General features: G+C 40.9%; 1 protein-coding gene across 2 annotated transcripts in view; it reads left to right on the plus strand.

Annotated features, from left to right (window-relative positions):
- ZDHHC20 (zDHHC palmitoyltransferase 20) overlaps positions 1 to 15413 on the plus strand; it is a gene marked incomplete at its 3' end in the record, with an annotated part of 45754 nt that overhangs the window by 9804 nt on the left and 20537 nt on the right. For both annotated transcript variants that reach the window (XM_082004886.1, XM_082004885.1), the window contains exons 2-3: positions 10737 to 10763; positions 15115 to 15209. In XM_082004886.1, the coding sequence (XP_081861012.1) occupies positions 10737 to 10763; positions 15115 to 15209 (122 nt within the window). The remainder of the gene's footprint in view (positions 1 to 10736; positions 10764 to 15114; positions 15210 to 15413) is intronic.

The following is a 15413-nucleotide window of genomic DNA, read 5'->3' on the forward strand; positions in this document are numbered from 1 at the left end:
CTTTGTTTACTCTGGAGTACTTTATAAGTTTTAGCATAGATCTTCTGGAGTATCCAAAAATCCCTTTGCAGTGGCTTGTGCAGTTTTTGTGCTGTCATTTTTTTCATGTTCCTAAGTGGTCTGGTAGTTAAATCAGACCTGGTGCAACAAAAACATGTCCGTCTGATCTTGTCCTCTAGCCAAAACTTTCTGTCCTATTATCCCTGATGATTTTTCCCCTCTGCAGCACCTGGTTCTTTTGTTGCATTCCAGGGGAGTTTCTGGTTATTTCTTCCTTTTTGCAAAGCAACTAGAGGAAGTAGCTTTAGATACAGTCAAGGTTTGCCCTGAGATATTTCAGTCCAAGTAAGGTTTAATGAGTGACATTTTGTTTTGCAAGAACAAAAACCAGCAAATCCTTCAGCATCAGAATATGGCATCATTTGTGATCAACCAACTTGATGAGCCATATATGGACAGATTCTCTAAATCACCATGAGAAGTCTTTGAACCTTTATGGAATATTTATTCCATAAGTATTTTACTAATAAACTATTAAATATTTATTGATCTTTACAAGTCCAGTATGTTGAAGACATGAATTCCCCACCATTAAACTTTCCCACAACCAATATGCATGGTTTTAAATGACATGTTTTTCAAAACAAAACTTCCTTAAAGGGCTCTATTGAAAAGCTTTGCTTACTAATATCTTAATGGGAGTTCATGTAAATTACATTACTGGCTGTTACGTTGTTAATGTGTTGCTGGCAGAAAATTATCTCTTCTCATCATAGGTAGTTCCATATTTGATCTCAGGTGGCAAATACCAATCAAACCTGACCAATGCTACAAAAAAAATTGAACTTAAAACTTCATCCAGTGATGTAATGTATGAGAGGAGGTCAGCTTGCTGGGCAGTTTGATTGCTTCCATTACTCAATGAACTTAGCAGCAGCAAAATCCTTCTCTCAGAAAACAGTGCCTAATACTTTGTAATGAGATTTATGAGATTTTTATCCATGGTGTTTTGCAAGGGGATTTTATCCCAATATTTAGGGAAACACTTGCTGCAGATATGCTCAGTAAGTAAGGAGACAGCTGATTTTGGAAGAGTCTGAAGCCAAATGCGAAGAAGAGTGTCTGATTAACAAAGCAGGTCCCTACACTTGGCTGATGGTTCTCACCACCTGGCAATAGTTCACATCTGCAGGTCACAGCAGCTGTGTCTGGAATTTTTGTTACCCACAAACTGAGACCTCTGCACTCCTGCCATGATACCTCTCAGCTGTGTGGAATAGTTAAACAAAGACTGTCATTCTATTTTCATCTGTCTAGAGTAGAAGTAAGTGGATTTACTAGTAGTGTCATGAGCCGTAAGACACTCAGCTTTGAGTGACCTTAATATTCAAGACAGGTATTGACTGGCATTTACAACCACAAATTAGTGACGTGCTCTTATTTTTGAAAAGAAATTATAACTCCTTAATTACCTGAAAAATTACGTTATAAGGATGAATTGTATGTTGGGGTTTTTTTGGTGGGGTTTTTTGGTTGGTTGGTTTCATTTTTTACTTTAAATATATTGATGGTTTCTAGTATTACCTGCAGAACACCTAATCTCGTGTGTAAGACAACTCTGTACAACACATGGTAGTAGCACTCTGTCAACACCAGCTGATTATCCTGTCTGTGTCTCTGTCTCTTGCAAGTGTCCTCATCGTCTTAATTACAGAACCACTGGAGTTACTCCTAACACGAAAAGCCCTTTTGCAAATCCAGATACTTGAGTGTGGTGTTACTATGAGGTTGATCTGGCCTGCCTGAGTGTAAATACACCTCCTTCAAATGTAAATGCAATTAATTAGTGGTGTGGACATAAGCTAGCTCCACTGAGATGCTTCTGAGTTTCCATACCTTTCTCCCAGTTCTGCTTTTTCCCATTCCCCTGTGTGCCAGAGGGATCACAGCTCACTGACTCGTGCAAGTAAGAGCTCTCTTTGTCCTTCAAGAAGAAACCAGCCTTTCTTTTGGCTGTGTCTGATAGCTTAAAGGCAATATTGGAAACAACTTCTGTGCAGCATTTCCAAACTACTGAGCGATAAAACTGTTATTGTTATGATAAAGTAGAATTTTTGGGAAAGATCTGTATGAAGAAAGTCCAATAATTCAAGTAAGCATCTGAGGAAAGCATGTAGAAGTAATGCTAGGGTTTAAAATCCATCAAAATGCAAATAGAATGAGCAGTGGCAATAGTGATTAAATAGCTGAAGAAAATCAAGTTACATTAGGTTTCTTTGGGCAATTATGGTAAATTGAAAATGAATAGTGCTTCTCAGGGAATAGGGCTTTTCAGGGACAACAAACCTGGTACGCTGCAGTAGCTGAATGCTAACTTCATAGGCAGAAAAAGCCTTTAGTTACTTGGGCTGATACGTCTCTTCATACATTATGGTTCTTAGTGCGGACACAAGCATAGGACTGAGGTTAAGACCTGGCAACATGTCCTCCTGCTTACTAAACAAGTATAACTCTTGGTTTTGAAATCTTTTAAAACATGCAAGTGAGTGAGAAAACCATTAGAGGACCTTTGGTATGACTTTCAAGAATATTTTGTAGAGGCAGAGGTAAGAAGCCATCTGTAGGATTTTGTTCCAGAAGTCAGCTGCCTTCGTAGCTGTGTTTTTGAGCTGTAGAAGTGGTAGCACAGAATTTACTGTTCATAGAATATACGGCAGAAATCTCTTCACTTGTCATAGCTTAATTCATTGCTAAATGTAACTCGGTACCCAAGGAGTATCTTGCATTGATTATGCTAATCTCTGCTGTAGCCCTGTTTGTATTTATGCATTGTATGTACTTTGCATTGAGGCTGAAAAGATGTTAGCTAAATAAAAAACTCCTTTGCTACTATGATAAGAGAATGTTTTCTGTGCAGCAAGCCTCTGGCTGCTCTGAATTACTTGTTATAGTAAAAGAATTGCGTTAATATTGTTTTAACCTGTGGCGGCTTGACCCTGGCTGGGCGCCAGGAGCCCACCAAAGCTGCTCTATCACTGCCCTCCTCAGCTGGGCAGGGGAGAGAAAATATAACGAAAGGCTTGTAGGTTGAGATAAGGACAGGGAGAGATAATTCAGGAATTACTGTCACAGGCAAAACACGCTCAATTTGGGGGAAAATTAATTTAATTTATTACTAGTCAAGTAAGAGTAGGATAGTGAGAACTAAAACCAAATCTTAAAACACCTTCCCTCCACCCCTCCCTTCTTCACAGGCTCAACTTCACTCCCAGTTTTCGCTACCTCCAGCAGTGCAGGGGGATGGGGTTGTGGTCAGTTCATCTCACGTTGTCTCTGCCGCTCCTTCCTCCTCAGGGCGAGGACTCCTCACACTCTGCCCCTGCTCCAGCGTGGGGTCCCTCCCACGGGAGACAGTCCTCCACGAACTTCTCCAACGTGAGTCATTCCCATGGACTGCAGTTCTTCACAAACTGCTCCAGCCTGTGTCCGTCCACGGGGTCACAAGTCCTGCCAGCAAATCTGCTCCAGCCTGGGCTCCTCTCCTCGCGTGTCCACAGGTCCCGCCAAAAGCCTGCTCTAGCGTGGGCTTCCCATGGGGTCACAGCCTCCCTCCTTCAGGCATCCTCCTGCTCCAGTGTGAGGTCCTCCCCCGGCTGCAGGTGGAGATCTGCTCCAGCGTGGAGCTCCATGGCCGCAGGGGCACAGCCGGCCTCACCATGGGCTTCACCAGGGGCTGCCGGGGAACCTCTGCTCCAGCGCCTGGAGCCCCTCCTGCCCCTCCTGCTGCAGACACCAAGGCCAGTGCAGAGTTGTTTCTCTTACACATTCTTACTCCTCTCTCAGGCTGCAAATGCTGCCTGCTGTTTTTTTCCCCTTCTTAACTTATCCCAGAGGAACTACCACTGCTGCTGATGGATGGGCTTGGCCTTGGCCAGTGGTGGGTCTGTCTTGGAGCTGGCTGGCATTGGCCCTGTCAAACACAGGGGAAGCTTCTAGCAACTTCTCACAGCAGCCGCCCCTGCAGCCACCCCACTACCAAAACCTTGCCACGCAAACCCAGTACATAACCATACAACAAATTGTAGTGATGGCTGGTAATGATAACAGAAAAGGTCTGTAGTGCAGATTGATCTGCCTTATTTGAAATATTAATTCAATTTACCCATCCCTGTGATAATGCTTCATTGAATCCTGTAGCAATGGACATGGCGGTCATGAACATAGAAATTTTGCTGGCCATAAAAAAACCAGAGCGTCCCCCTTGCAGCAAGGTGTCTCTTCCCGGCTGCGTGTTCTTCCTCCTTTCTCCTCCCACTCCAGATTTCTCTCCTGTGCCACTCTCTGCAGTGCCTTTGAGGGCATCATCTCATGATCACTCGAAATTGCAAAGTAGCTTGCTGAAGTGATGTTTCTGCGCACAGCGTGTGTGAGGAGTTTGGGATCTAGCTCATGTGCTTGTTGGAAATGGCTGCGCTGCTTTAAGCTGTCGGTGGCCCTGGCAGGGATTCTTTTCCCTCTCATGACTGACTGTGCATAACACAAGACAGCGAGAGGCCATTTACTGCTGTTCACCCTTCATCACTGCAGTTCCTGCTGTTTGTGGTCACTCAGACTTGCCTTCATTCGTAGCTCAAACCTGAGCTGAAGTGCGCTTGCTTTTGCCTGTCTGCCATAGGGGAGTGGGGATGTTTGAGAGGCGTACCTTTATACACTCCTGCAGCAAGAGTTGTCCACCACAGGTTGTGAGACAAGCATTGTGCTAGACCTGGGTGACCGTGCTACTGCTGGGGCATGCAGTGTGGCAGCGTGTGTGTCTTCCTGCCGGCGCAGCATGAAGGCCTGTGAGCCACCTCTCCTGCCTCACTGTTCTAGAAAACGTTACTTTCTGAATTACCTTGCAGTCCATTGGGGGAAAACCTGTGTTCTAACCCTGGAAATCTCGAGTAAAAAAAAATACATCAATCTAGCACCATGTGAAGCGAAAACAATTTTAGGTTTGTATGGCTCAAATTTCTGCAGAGGACATTCATTCCAGCTGGTGGGAAGTCACATGTGCAATTCCTGGGCCCCAGTAGCCTTTCGGCAGGGACCTGGCAGCATCTTCCTGCGTTGGCTTTTGGCTACATGATGCTGTCAATTCGGTTGTCTTGAGTCATTTATCTAAAAACAACTCCCTGCTGCTTAGGGAGGAAAGCACCTAGTGGGTGCCTGCCAGTCAGGAAATAAGAAATAGCTCAGTGTGGAAAAGTCACAGAATTGCAGCTTTTAGAGAACAGTGGAGAGGTGCTAAGGCCTTCAATGCTCTGGCACTGCCCTGTAACAGAAGTCAAATGAGCATTTGCTCAAGGCAATTCACTCACTGTCTGTCCCCGCTCATGTCGGTAAGTGATGTTTCTACCATCTTCTTGTGAGTGATTAAGGTTTGCATTTGCAAATTGGAATTACATTACCATGAATCTAAGTTATACTTTCAATTAAATGCCATTATCTGAGCAATTGGAAAACTTGGGGTAGTGTCAGTGGTGCTTTCCTTTGCAGATAAGGTAGTGCCTATGGGGAGTTTCTGTTGAGTTTCAGTACCGGTAACTTCTGGAAATACATATGTGTGTATGCATATATATAAAAATATATTTTTTCCTTAAAAACTGAGAAAAGTTAAGGCTGCACTTCTGGTGGAGGGACGCAATTGCACATTTATCACTTTTTCTTCCCACCCATGAGGAATGTCAGCCAAAATGTTAATGTTACTCTTGAGATTCGTGAAGAGGCTGTAATACCTGAAGTATGACTCCTGCTAGGAGCCATCAAGGAAGCGGATGGGGAATATAAACATAGCACATCAGTAACAAGATCAGTTCTTTTGCTTTTCTATATATATACATTTCTTGCTCTGCAAGGAACATATCTGGCTTTGACTGGAATATGCCTTTTAGGGCAGTAGGGAGATGTGGTGTGTGGGTTTTGTAGAGTGGTTGGGTTTTTTTCTTCCAAGGTTGAATGCGAATGTGTCATCTTTTAGCATGCCTTTTGCAAGGTCCTGGCAGATCATTCCACCTCTTTGCCTCGCAATAGAGAGATTTGGGTTTTTTCCTATTATGCAGTGATTTGGAAGGTGCTTGAACACTTCATAGCAATTCTGAAAATAAGCGTGAAACTGAAAGCAAACCAGTTCCCTGAACTTACTTTTTCTTGCAGGATGTTTTGGGAGGTGTCCTTGAAGCGGCTTAAAAAATTCTCCAAAGCTTTCTGAAATTTGCACCTCTGACAGTTCATACTCCAAGAGGAATGCTTCCAACAAATGACATTTTCCCCTCAGTCTCATTTGTTATACAACTGATGATGTCCCTATGTCTGCAGGATTGTTTCCTGTGATAATCTATAGGCTTCCGCCTCTTTCATTCTTGGGACATAGGTGAGATGAAAGATAACAGACAACAATGTACGGAAGAGTATCTAGGAAGAGGTGTAAGGAACAACTGGGGTCATGAAGGAAAAAGTATCTTTGCTGCCAGGGGTGATGCTAGGTGTCTAAATCAAAACTAAGACAACTTTTTCCTCTGTTATAGTCAAAGCTGGAATTTCTGTTTGTCCTCTAAGCTGACCAAGTTAAAAAGTACATTTGAATCCAGCCTAATAAAAGGCTGTGTCATATACTTTGAAGGTAGTAGTGCAACCACGTACTTAGTTTTGTGTGCTTCATATTGCAGCGACCCCAAAGCGTTGGGAGGCCCAATGTGTAAGCTGCTAAGTGGTGCAGGACCATATTGCAGACAGAGCGTATTGGGCCCGTATGTCCCTGGACAAGCTGCAGCAGCGTGAAGTTCCGTGTAGGCCCGTTTACTTCTCTTCACAGGCAGGCTTTGCTGAGCTCCTTCCTTAGTCAGGCTGATCATGGAAACCCTGAGGTAGCCAAGGTAAAGCTCTGTGCTGCAGTCAGACAGGCAGGGCTCGTGCACTTCGTTTGACTTGCTTGGTGCTGTAACGCTGAGATGCTGAATTCTTTGAAATTGAGGCCATAGTGGAAACACTGTGTGTGTGAGCACGTGAGTGCCTGCTTCTGAGCTCTTTGCAGTGAAGTGAACTGCAGCTTTCACTTTCTAGTCATGTTTTTATCCTTCCCTAGCAGTATCTTGCTAAACTTCCTAAGTCTTCTTGAGAAACCAGAAACTTAATATTAAGAAGCCAATCATAAGAATATTTTTGCTCTTATTTTTTCTTTTGTAGATGAGCAATAGACTGATATGAGGATATATTTTAAAATCCTCAAAAGAACAGCTGTTTTACAATGCTTACATTGCTGAAATATGGACAGGTTTGTGTTGACTGCGGTGCTGAAGGCGCTTACTTGTGCTGATGGATCTAATCTAGTTTACAGTGCTATTGTGTCCTGGGGTTAATATATAAATCGTATGCAGTGCTTATTTTCTTCAAAAGAAAATCAATAAGCAAAAAGGCAGCGCTGTTTTTTCCCCCCATCCCACCCCCCAAACAAGAAACCATGTTTTAGAAAAGTTTAAAGTGAAAATGGTATTAATTTAGAGGAATTTTCAGTCTGGAGATAGAATTATTATAATATAATTACGAGATATAATAATTCAGTCTGGAGAAGAGGAGGATGAGGGGAGACTTACCGCTCTCTACAACTACCTGACAGGGTGTTGTGTCGAGGTGGGTGTTGGTCTCTTCTCCCAAGTAACCAGTGATAGGACGAGAGGAAATGGCCTCAGGTTGCGCCAGGGGAGGTTTAAATCGGATATTAGGAAAAATTTCTTCACTGAGAAGGTGGTCAAGCATTGGAACAGGCTGCCCAGGGAGGTGGTGGAGTCACCATCTCTGGAAATATTCAAAAAACGTGTGGATGTGGCGCTTCAGGACATGGTTTATGGGACATGGTGGCATTGGGTTAATGGTTGGACTTGATGATCTTGAAGGTCCTTTCCAACCTTAGTGATTCTGTGATTCTGTGGAAGCTGATGGCAGGATCTAAGTAGTTAGAAGCCATAGAGTCAAAAAGCAATAGAGAGCTAAGCTTGTAACTTAAACTGCAGGCCAGGATTCTGGGCCACAATGGTAATGTCTTGTTGGATCATTGGGGTTTTTTTTCCTAAACCGGAGTTCAAAAGCTAGAATTGATTTCTTGATGGTATAAAGCTGCTTGTCACATTGCCAGCCTAGCAAATACTTAAAGGTCTGTTTTATGTAAAGATTAAAGATTAACTTATTTAAACGAAGGCTTTGCATTGTAGTATAAAGATCCTGTAAAACTGTTGATTTGCCATTTGATGAGTGAATCTGGACAACTAGTAGGATTGCTGTTCATTTCATCTGTATGGCAATGGGAATAACAACAGTGAAAGGGATAGAAACAGAAACACTTAACTTGCATGAACTTCTGAGGCAGAAGAGAACTGGCCATCTTTTATTTCATTCAAGGATTATAAGACCAGATGAAAATCACAGGTGTTTCAGTGTTGGCTTTTACCTCAAACTGCAGGAGCTTGCCAAACTAAAATTGTTCTGCACAGGCTAATAACTGCATTCTGACCTAAAGGACCAAGATACAAAAGAAAAAATTATCTTCCTGGTACTGCAAAGCTTTAATTAATTTTTATGAAGTTTATTTAGGGATCTTTTTGATGAAGTCTCACAGGTGATATAATCTTAAGCTTTTTTTTCCTGTGTGTGAAGACTTTTCATTATTTTGAGTCATCAAACATCAAATTTGGCTCACAGTTTTGTTTTGTGCTGAGAGCAGAAATGAGGCTACAGATTATGGAGTGCTTTAACCAGAATTACTTACAAAGATTTCCTGTAGTTTTATAGATAACTATGTTCTCCCATCCCATTAGAGGATAATTAAGAACTTCCTTATATGTCTCGTTTAGGGAAAGACATATTTGTCCAGGTGTATGCAAAGGTGTTTACTTAAGGTATATGAGGAGCCAAAGACAAAGCTTAATCTAAAGTACTTTTAGTATTTTTTTTTTAAGTTGAGCAAACAACCCTACTCAGTAAGCTTGTTTTAATTTACACGTTTTTAATTATTTTTATCTTTTCCTTGTGTTATTGAAAAAGTTTTAACTGGAGAAATAACACACTAGTAAAACTTAAAGCAAAACACTCATAGGATTTGCCTTAAAAAATAATGCCACTTCTGTAGCACACCGTGGTGTAGTACTGAGACCATATCATGACACAACTGGACCTGTTTTTACATTTACATGCATATTTTGCAGGTAATCATGTGCTTCAGGTCTGTTTCTCTGTGTGGATTGTGTCTCAGTTTCAGACAGAAACATGGGAGGAGGATGTGCAAGTATGCATAACTACTGTGAAATTAAGCTATTCTTTAGGATTTACCTCCTTTAGTTTGAAGCCAGACTTGTCTGTTCTAAATTATAATTTCTTCCTTCTTTAGGTGGAAGGAACCAGGATCTTTTCCATTGACTTTGTAGAGGCTTCCATGGACAGATAGATGGTGCCACGTGAATATTTTAAGGAAGGGCGAGGGGGAGAATGGGGGGAACAACCAACCAAAACCACATAGCTGGACAAAAAGAGGTCATCTATACACTGAGATATCATCTCATTATGTCTCTCTTTGATTATAAAAAGAGGCACGGTTGCATAATACAGTTGCAGACCCTTTTACTATAGATATCTGCAGTTCAGTGAGACACATGCCACCTCTGTGGCCAAAGTAACCCTTCAGAAGGAAGTCTGCAATGTATCCTGAAGCCCTGCAGATTTAAGACTCTAGTGTGCATTAGGAAAAAGCTCTTTTGAACTGGCGCACAGACTAATGACTGTAGAAATGTCAGAGCTGAGACAGGAGACAATGTGGAGTGAGGTGAACTGCGGTAGGCAGGGTGTGCTGTGTTAACCTTTCGCGCATGCCAATAACCAGAAGCTTAAATTTACTGTATAAGATGAAGAGTCAGGAAAAGATCCTTTCCTTGTTGAATTTCAGGAATTCAGTGTCTGAGAAAGAGCTCCAGCGAGGAGAGTGATATGACCAAAGCAACCCAATAAGTACAGCAACTCTCTGTTCAGCACCTTACCTGAACTGATGAATGAAGTGTGAAGGTTTTGGAGAAGCCTGAGGGCAGGAGGATGTACTACTAGTCAGGCAGTATAGAAGGTATATCTGAACAATAGAATTTGCTGTTGGAATAAGTGGAAATGAGGATATAGGAGAGAAGGAAGTGGAGAGGTTTTAACTATGCCTGAAGAACTCAGGTCAGGGGAAAAAAGTCAAAAATACCATGTCACAGGAAGAGAGAAGTGGTGGGGAAGAAACTAAGAGAGGGAAATAGGTTACATGTAACACAGTGTAACAGGGACTTCTGTAGGAACAATTTTTATTTCATTTTCTGCTTTCAAATGGAACACCTGTTGGCCTAGTTGTTGACTTGGAAAACTTTGCTAGGTGCATATCTGAAGGAGAACATGCATAAATTACTATCTAATTAATGTCTGTGAAAAGGAGTGTCCTCGCTTGGTTAGTGCAGGGAACTGGATCTCTTCAGTTCTTCCACTGACTCACCAGGCCTCAAGGGCTGGCAGGAGGAATACTAACTCCTGTTTTACCCCAGAGCGGGGTAGGGAGGCTCTACTAACACCTGAAGTATGCTTTGGAACAAGTTGGCTATGTCATATATCTTGCTTTTAGCCAAACATTTGATTCAATGCAAATTTACTTACCATTTATCTTTTTTTTTTTTTTTCTCTTCCAGTTACGATTTCTTCAACTGCAGAAAAAGGTAATTTTTTAAAAAATTTTTTTGAAGATGTGAATTGTTCTGTTGCATGCAACTCTTAAGGGACACAGAATTTAAACATACTCCTTTATGTGTAAGCTCTCTTTAGTGAGTAGATTAGTGCTAAGAAACAAGGTAAATATTGTGAGGTTGAGTCTGTTTAGCTTCTAGTACTACAAGCTTGGGATGATGACAAGACCTGTGAGTAATGCAACTATGATTTAGGTTTGCAAATGTTTTTTAAATGGGTACCTTCTAAGATCAGGGAAAAAAAAAAAAGAGAGAAGGAATTGCGGCAGATCCACAAGTCCATCTTCTGTTTATTCCTGAACACACCCTGTGTCCTGAAAGACTTCTGGAAGAGGAAGAATTGTTGTTCTACTGCTTGCTATTTTCCAAACAGCTTACCAAATTCCTCAGAACCCCATTCTTTGGGACTGGTTAGAACTGTGCAAAACACAGCTATTTCAAAGGTGGCTGCACATTATAATTTTAAATTTCTAGGTCAAGTGGTTAAGGCCTTGTTTTGACAAACTTTACTTAAGCCTTCCTATTGGCTTTGGCAAGTATATGCCACAGTGGGTAGTGCTTAGAGATACAAACTGACCAGAAAATATTCCAGCATTCTTGCTCTGCCACTCCTTTTATTGTGAATAAAAACTAGTCTAAAGGATGGTTCAATTCCAGAAGTTCAAAATACATTTTTTTTTTTATAAACCTTTCTTCCTTTTTTTTTTTTCCTGTAGAAATACAAATTATTGATGCGATATTTCTTTGGGGGTTCATTTCAACTTATGGGGAGACATGAGTGGTAGATTAAGCATAGACTTGCATTTTGGCTGTCCACAGAGGGCTATCTTCAGAGTGTGAGACACTGGTAAGAGTCTCTCATCTTTTATATATTTTTGCAAGAGAGCATAGAATTTGGAACTAATCTAGCAGTTTTCTTCCTGGTGGGGAACATCCAAGGGAACACTGTGAAAGGAAGGAACCTTGATGGAATCTGTCCTTTTTCATCTTCTAATGAAGAGGTGAAATAATGTGAAAATCTCCAAAATAAACTGTAAGCCATTCAAGATGGGAGCTGAGTCTTACCCTCACTTTTTTACATCACATTGCACAGCTGGACATTAACCTAGACCTTGCAAAATTCTGCAGATTGCTGCTGTGCTGTATGTTGACCTGTACATTAATAAGTTTTACTCCTAGGTTCTTCTGGAAAGGCAAAATCCTCATCTCGGTTAAGGAAGCGTGGCAGAGCAATGATGTTGGTGTTGCGTAGTCAGATCTCTGGCTTTAATACAAATGCAGTGCCTGTCTGACTGAAGCAAGTGCTCTTAAATCTATCAGAGAAGAAAAATGCTTGATTAATTAATGAGACTGACAGTATCACTGGAACCTGACTGTTAGGCTTTTAATAGCTGTCACCTGCACTCTTCCTGCACCTTCAATTCTAAAGCATGTCATAGGCATCCTGTATGCATGAATTTCTTTACTACGGGGGTTGATCTTAAAATGAGATGTGAAGTCTTTTTTTCATTTAAAATGAAAGCTATCATAAGTTTTATAAAGTTGTTAAGCTAACTTGCAATAGCCAGGAAATAACATCAGAAGAGTCAAAAGGCCAAAGTACCAGTAACATTGCTGTGTAAATCAAAATGTACATCTTAGCAAATATATTTGTTTCGTATTTCAGTGTACTGTGTTCAAATCCTTTTACTCCAGTACTTAATTACAACTTTTGATCAAATGAGTGGCCATTTCTTCATTCTATTAAAGCTAATTGTTTCTCTGTAGTTCATATTCTTGTATAGATTTATATCCATTAGGTTAGGTTATTAAAGTAAACTCTGAATCTCTCTTAACAATATAATATACTCCTGTTATAGATTATTACCTCTCTGTAATCTGACTCTGTCTTGGAAGTAGTATTAAGAATGATTCAGAAAAGGATATTAAGGGCAAAACTCAGGAGGGCTTAGCATATTTCAGGGGGATTCTAAGAGCATGTCTTAAGGCTTTGTCCTCCTTAGGGCATGAGTTATGTTCTAATATGCATCAGTGCCTTTAAAGAGAAGTGACTCCACTTGGTCACAGCACGGCACCAAGAGTCCCGGATTCCCTTAGCTTAGCCAGGACTTCTCCATGACTCTGAGTTTGGCTAAACTGGCAGGTATTGGTGATTGAGGTTTTTGACGTATTTTCCATCTAGCTTGTAATTACAAGGAAAGGAGCCGAATAGGAATGAGGCTGGTTTATATTTGTACTGGAAGCTGATGCAAGGTGCTTCAGGGAGTAGTCTGCAGAGGAGATACTGCTACCCAAAATGGTGGGTACATGGACTGCCAAAGTGAAGCCATCAAAATTGGTATCTTCCCTCCCTCTCATTTCTTGTGTAATCGCAACACAGGAGTGGGAAAAGAAGCAAGAGTTTATTCCGTGTGGGGCCAGTATGGACTGCCAATTCCAGGCTCTTTCTCCTTTAGACTGGGTGGTGCCCATCACTGGAAGAGCTGTGAAAGTCTTGTTCTTTCTTGAGTTGCCCCAGTTTGGCTACTGAGGAGAGGCCTTTGGCTGTTAATGATGGTGACAGATTGCAAGATCTCAGTGCAAGAGTGCAAGAGCACTTTAAGAACTGTCTCTTTCTATAAATAGTGGTAGCACTGGCACAGATCTGTACCTTTGCTGCAGCCAGCTTTGGTGCCTGTTATTCTGTGTGGTGTTGGGGCATTACAGCCTGTGACAAGACTTTGAGGTTCTGCTGGTTGAAGTATTGTGTGTGCCCTAAAAATAATCCTTCAAAAGAATCTGAATTCTGGGGGTGATTCTTTATGGACAGACTAGAATGGTTTACTGTGTAAGTTCGTTTTGCTGTGCCCTGCCCTCTCCTGTATCTCATTTCCTCTTTCCTTCTGATCAACTCCTCTCACCCTCTTCTCCCCCAAAGCTCTGATCTGTGCAGCTGATTCCACTCCAGCTTTGTGTCTATTTCTCTTTTCCAAACTGTTTTCTCATGCTTTAGTTGCTTAACCGCATTGTGTTTGAATGTGTATAGTATGTTTTTAATAAAAGACAATTTCTAATTATGCAGTGCCTAGTATTGTGATATATGAGTCCTTTCCTATCAGAATGACTATTTTAGGATGGCTTTAGAAAAAAGTTTTGCTTCTTGCATTTTCAGTCAACTCCACAGATTAAAATTTGCCAAATCTGTCTGTAAGGTTGGAGGAGTCAGAGGCAAAGGTAAAAAGCATCATTATCTGAAGAAAGCTCAAATACAGTTTGTTTGGGTTTTTTACTGCAACAAGCAATGAAAATCCTGAAAGATGATAAATTAAGACCATGTCTTCTCTGACTGTGCACAAGCATTTTCTGAGCTGTTGGAAGTTCCCAAAGTTTTGAGCCTGTTCTGCCATCTGTGAAGTATGTCATACAGCTTCTTAAAGGACTCTCTTTATGTGCATGGGAAAGTAGGTCAAGTTTCCTTCTTCCTGCAACTGAAGATAATATAAGTGAAGATAATGTAAATATTTGGTATGACTTCTTTTCTAAGGCTTGCTGTTCTGGCATAACTGATCTGTTTCCTCTTGACAAGTGGTAAAAGAAACTGTTAGAGGAAACAAGATCAGAAGAAGCTTCCCCGGTCATAAGGTCTGGTGCTCTGGCCTTTAAGGCAACTATATCACCCCGTCAGAAATTGATTGAGCTCCCTACTAAAGCCACTGTCATTTTGTTGCCACTGTGACTATAATAGGAGGACTCTTCCAGATTATATCCCTCTGATGATTTGAAAGAAGATAATCAGACAATTTTTAACTTATGTCTAGCTCTCGTCTCAGAGTGCCGTTGCCTCCAAACCCCTGGTGTGGAGTTTTTACTGTCATTCATGATCAGTGCTTTCAACAATGGCACAATACTGTGCTGTTTCTATTAGAAGTAGAAATTAAATTGAATTCTCTAGGTCAGTTATCAAATACTTTACTATAATCTAGAATGGAATTGTAGCATCATCTTTATCCAAACAGGTTAGTTAGTTACATGCCACAGGTGAAGCTGTGGTCAGTTCTGGGTTTTTTTGGTTGGTTTGGGTTTTTTTCCCTTCAAAGTCTGTTGTGGAATCGTACATAAAAGCGTATTATTTCCTTAAGGAATAGCAACCATCGAATTTGGTAATTTATTATTATTATTACTTTAATTTTATTTTTTTTAAGTGAGCACTCCTAGAGTGCTAAGTCTACTCAGGGAAAAGGTTTAATATAACTTAATTTTGTTTAGCACTCATCAATTATTGAGGATCTTATTTTGTCGTCTCTTCAGCTATATTCACCAAGCTCTTATTTGTATTTTATTGCAGTTGTCTACCTTGTGGTTTTTCATCTGTCATTTGTCATGTTTGTATGGTCCTATTGGAAGACGATTTTCACAGCTCCTGCATCCCCCTCTAATGAGGTAAATATAATGTTAGAAAAACGTCAATGCCTTTTTTTATAAATAGCTGAACTGTTTTCAGTGATGAAACTTGTTTGCAGTACTGCATGATTCACCTTTCCCTTCTTATTATCTAAAATAGAACAGCATGACAGTGTATCATCAATGGAAATGATCAAGTTACTCTTAAAATACTGTATACTTTGTGTAATGACATTTTCTTAT

Source organism: Phaethon aethereus (genome assembly GCF_964289735.1).
Source record: "Phaethon aethereus genome assembly, chromosome: 1".
Classification (NCBI taxonomy): Eukaryota; Metazoa; Chordata; class Aves; order Phaethontiformes; family Phaethontidae; genus Phaethon; species Phaethon aethereus.